This window comes from Lactuca virosa, chromosome 1 (assembly GCF_052849685.1).
Source record: "Lactuca virosa cultivar CGN04683 chromosome 1, Lactuca_virosa_CGN04683_v6, whole genome shotgun sequence".
In the NCBI taxonomy this organism is placed as follows: Eukaryota; Viridiplantae; Streptophyta; class Magnoliopsida; order Asterales; family Asteraceae; genus Lactuca; species Lactuca virosa.
The window spans coordinates 16,165,526-16,169,153 of record NC_136426.1 but is presented as its reverse complement, the minus strand read 5'-3'; the positions used below and the strand labels follow the sequence as shown (position 1 = coordinate 16,169,153).

The 3,628-nt window shown below is 37.8% G+C and overlaps 1 protein-coding gene across 1 annotated transcript; it reads right to left on the bottom strand.

The window, feature by feature from the left end:
- Positions 1-212: 212 nt before the first annotated feature.
- ELO3 (radical SAM domain-containing protein / GCN5-related N-acetyltransferase (GNAT) family protein) lies at positions 213-3,251 on the bottom strand. The gene is made up of 7 exons (XM_079068346.1): positions 2,712-3,251; positions 2,024-2,093; positions 1,746-1,918; positions 1,114-1,675; positions 881-985; positions 636-788; positions 213-507 (listed from the first exon to the last, which is right to left on the bottom strand). Exons 1-7 carry the CDS (start codon positions 3,182-3,184, stop codon positions 349-351), a joined length of 1,695 nt encoding a protein of 564 aa, XP_078924472.1. The 5' UTR covers positions 3,185-3,251; the 3' UTR covers positions 213-348.
- Positions 3,252-3,628: the final 377 nt, after the last annotated feature.

The window sequence follows — 3,628 nt, the reverse complement described above, 5'->3', positions numbered from 1 at the left end:
AGATGGATGTCACTCAATCTAAATAGTCTGAAAATGTACAAGTCTTGATAGACCAGACCAAATGACACAATCATAAACAGTTAACAGTGTATGTCATGTCATCTGTATACCATTTTCCAGTCTACAAGTTAGTGTAAGTTGTAGTGTGATTTTTAAACAGTTTTAAAAAACTTAATTCATCAGACAAAACTAATAACTACTAGTTGAGTTGCTATGCCAAAAGCTTAGACGTTTTGCTTTGCAAAGTGGATTACAAAAAAACAAAAATAAGGGTAAACTTGCAATATACATACAGGCAAACAAGAAATAGGTTGAATACAGCTACAAAACTGTGTTTTGCGTAGGTAGTTATAGAAGGTGTTTCATCATATAAGGACCTTGAAGCTCATAACCCAGTTTCCTATAGTAATGGCGTGTCCCAACACCTGAGATAACAGCTATTTTTGTGGACCTGTGTTCCTTACGAGCAATCCGCTCTGCCTCTTCCATAAGCAGTGTACCATACCCCTGACCATATCCAAATTCCAAACATAACATTCATATATATTATATAACATCTTTTTATGAAACCTATAAATATGATTATTAAAAAGAAAAGAAAAAAAAATCATGTAGATTAGTCAGCGTAGTAGTACCTGATGTTGCAGTTTATCAGCATCACGTCCATGAACAGGAACAGCAGTTCCATAAACATGGAGTTCACGAACAATTGAGCATTTTCCAACAAGTTCTGGGCATGTAACGTTCTTCCCACATCTTCGTAACCGCAGTAATCCAACCAGAATATCCTACACATCCAATATTCAACTCAAACAATATCAAACATGGAATTTAAATTTAAAAATAATAACTCACTTAATTGAATTTAAGTCCATCTTACCTGTCGTGTGTCTTCATATGAAAGAAAAGTTTCCCATCCTTCATTGGCAGTATAATCTCGCCGAACAAGTTGAACCTCATCTGGCCTTATCTTATGGTGAATATCCTACATACAATTAAAATGCATAAGAAAATTATTAAAATATATATATATATATATATATATATATATATATATATATAGCAACATATATTATAGTAAGAATAACAGAAGTTAAAACAAATACAGCTTACTTGAATCCCAGCTTCACGTGTTCTAACATCCCTACATTTCAGACCCAAATCATCCATTCGAGCCAAAGCTAGCTCTCTTAGATTTCCTTTTTCGACCCCAGAAGTAACCAAAGGCATTGGAATATCTCTCTGAACTCTATAAACACGTGTCCATGGAGGAACCATGGACAAAATCCGGGCTACAATGTCCACAAGCTGTTCTGGAGGGTAATTCCTATACCTACCAGTCTTCCAAAGCTCATAAAGACCAGTCCCACGAATCACAAGTGTTGGATAAATCTTAAGCCCATCAGCTCTAAAACAAGGACTCTCAAAAAACTCCTTAAAACTTTCCATATCCCTCTCAACCCCTACATTTGGAAGATCAGGCATCATATGAGCAACCACCTTAAAACCTGCATCTTTTGCCAGAGAGAAGCAATCAGCTACAGCTGCTACTGTGTGCCCTCTATTTGTGTCACGAGCAACATCTTCATATGTGCTTTGGACTCCGATTTCCAACCGTGTGCAACCATAAGAAAGCATTTGGCGCAAGTGGGGCCCAAGACAGTAATCTGGCCTCCTAAAACAGTTACAAAAACATCCTTGTTAATAGCCATAAAAAAAAAGATACGAAATTTGCTGTAACTCACGTTTCAATGGTCATCCCGATACATTTTGTTGCACCATGTTCAGAATAAGCTACAGCTTCTTCAACGTTTGCAGAAGTGTGCCCTGATAAAGCATCATGAAGATTCCTTATGAAGTAGTCTCGATATTCAGCAGGTAATGACATGAATGTGCCACCCATCAAGATGAACTCCACCTGGAAGATCAAACCAATTGGTAATTTTCCATCAACTGTATTCATTCAATAATTCTTAAGTGAAACCATGAAAACTTTTGTATGTATAATGAAATTGTATTAAACCTTATCTACACTGTGACCCAGTCGCTTCAGTTGGTCAATCCTGCTCCTGGCTTGGACATAGGGGTTATATCTGGAAACATAAACCAGTAAATGTCAAGAAACTTCAAACAAAGAAAGTTCTTCCATGTGTGAAGAATATATACTTTATAAGTGTATGCAACTCTTTAGAGTTTAGACAATACTTTGGGTATCTTTTGTAACTAAGTCTTGATATTACTTCATGGTAGATTTACTGGCCATTAAAACCCAAGGCAGACTAGCTTACAAATTACAATGTCTGGAAACATAAATCAGTACATGTCTACCTTCAAACAAAGAAAGTTCTTCTATGTGTGAAGAATATATACTTGATATGAGTATACAGTATACATACTCTTTAGACAATACTTTGGGTAGCTTCTGTAACTAAGTATTGATATTATCTCATGTTAGATTTGCAGCCATTAATACCCAAGGCAGACCAGCTTATAACGGATAACCTATAGTTTCTCCAGGTGCAACTAACTGAATCCTAGAGTCTCAATCGTACTCTTGTTTCTGCAGCAAAGTGACAAATACAAGTGCATAGGTAGTGTATAGCATCTTATATATGTATATGCTGCGAACTATCACAACACTGGAATACAAACAGAATAAGCGTACGCTAATTTCAGATGAGATCAGTCGGAATCGGAAAATAGAAACTTACCTAGCACGAATGGCTCGCATGCTAGTCGGCTCGTATCCAGTATAAGACTGCGTGCTATACTCAAAATCCGAATCAGGACCACCGGGACAATATACACATATATTCCCGGTTGTGGCTATATGCGGACACCGATGCGGCTTAGACATGACAGCCACAACGGCAATTCCGGAGGCCGTCCGGACCGGCTTTGCTCGGAGCTTCGGTAGGAGAGCCTCACGCTCGGAATCAGGGAGCGCGGCGATCATTTCAACGAGCTTGGGAGCACGTGATAAACCGTACTTGCGGCATGCGGCGGATTTTAGGGCATTAAGGTCGACCTTTTCGCCGTTACGAGATAGCTCTACCATGTTGTTTACGATCTCGGCTATGGCTCTAACTCTTGATTCTTCCTCGGAGAGTCCCTGGGATACTACGCCACCGCGGCCTGGCCGCGGAAGCTTTCTCGTGTCGACTGCGACCATCGCCGTCGCCATATCAGAGTGGAGGGGAGAGTTTACGGAAGGCGCAGAAGGTCAAGTCTCGAGGGTTTTGACTAGAGGTGTTGAGATAACCGAATATTACTTATTATAACCGTGACAAAGTAAATAATATATACATTATAAAAATAGTAAAATCTTATATACATGTAAACTTGTTATGAATTAAGCGTAATTAATGTAACTATAAATCAAACCAAACTAGTAAACTTTGATAAGAACTTTAATTGAGAAGAAAAGAATATTTAGAGAGAATATGAAAGTTATATCTCTTATAACTTTTGGTGTATCACATTCTTTACAATGGAGGGTATTTATACTACAAATTTTACTAACATATAATTGTAACTAGTTAGAAATGTTGACAAATGTACCATGCACCAATTATTATGTCATCCACCAATTATTTACAACACTTCCCCTTGGATGACATCATTTTAG

What these genes read in the sequence shown, in the direction of transcription:
- ELO3 (XM_079068346.1), bottom strand. Translation starts at nt 3,184, where the DNA reads ATGGCGACGGCGATGGTCGCAGTCGACACGAGAAAGCTTCCGCGGCCA. An exon ending in TGGGTCACAGTGTAGATAAG is followed by an intron (nt 1,919 to 2,023) that starts GTTTAATACAAT and finishes TTGATCTTCCAG; the next exon opens with GTGGAGTTCATCTTGATGGG. An exon ending in CATATGAAGACACACGACAG is followed by an intron (nt 789 to 880) that starts GTAAGATGGACT and finishes TTGGATGTGTAG; the next exon opens with GATATTCTGGTTGGATTACT.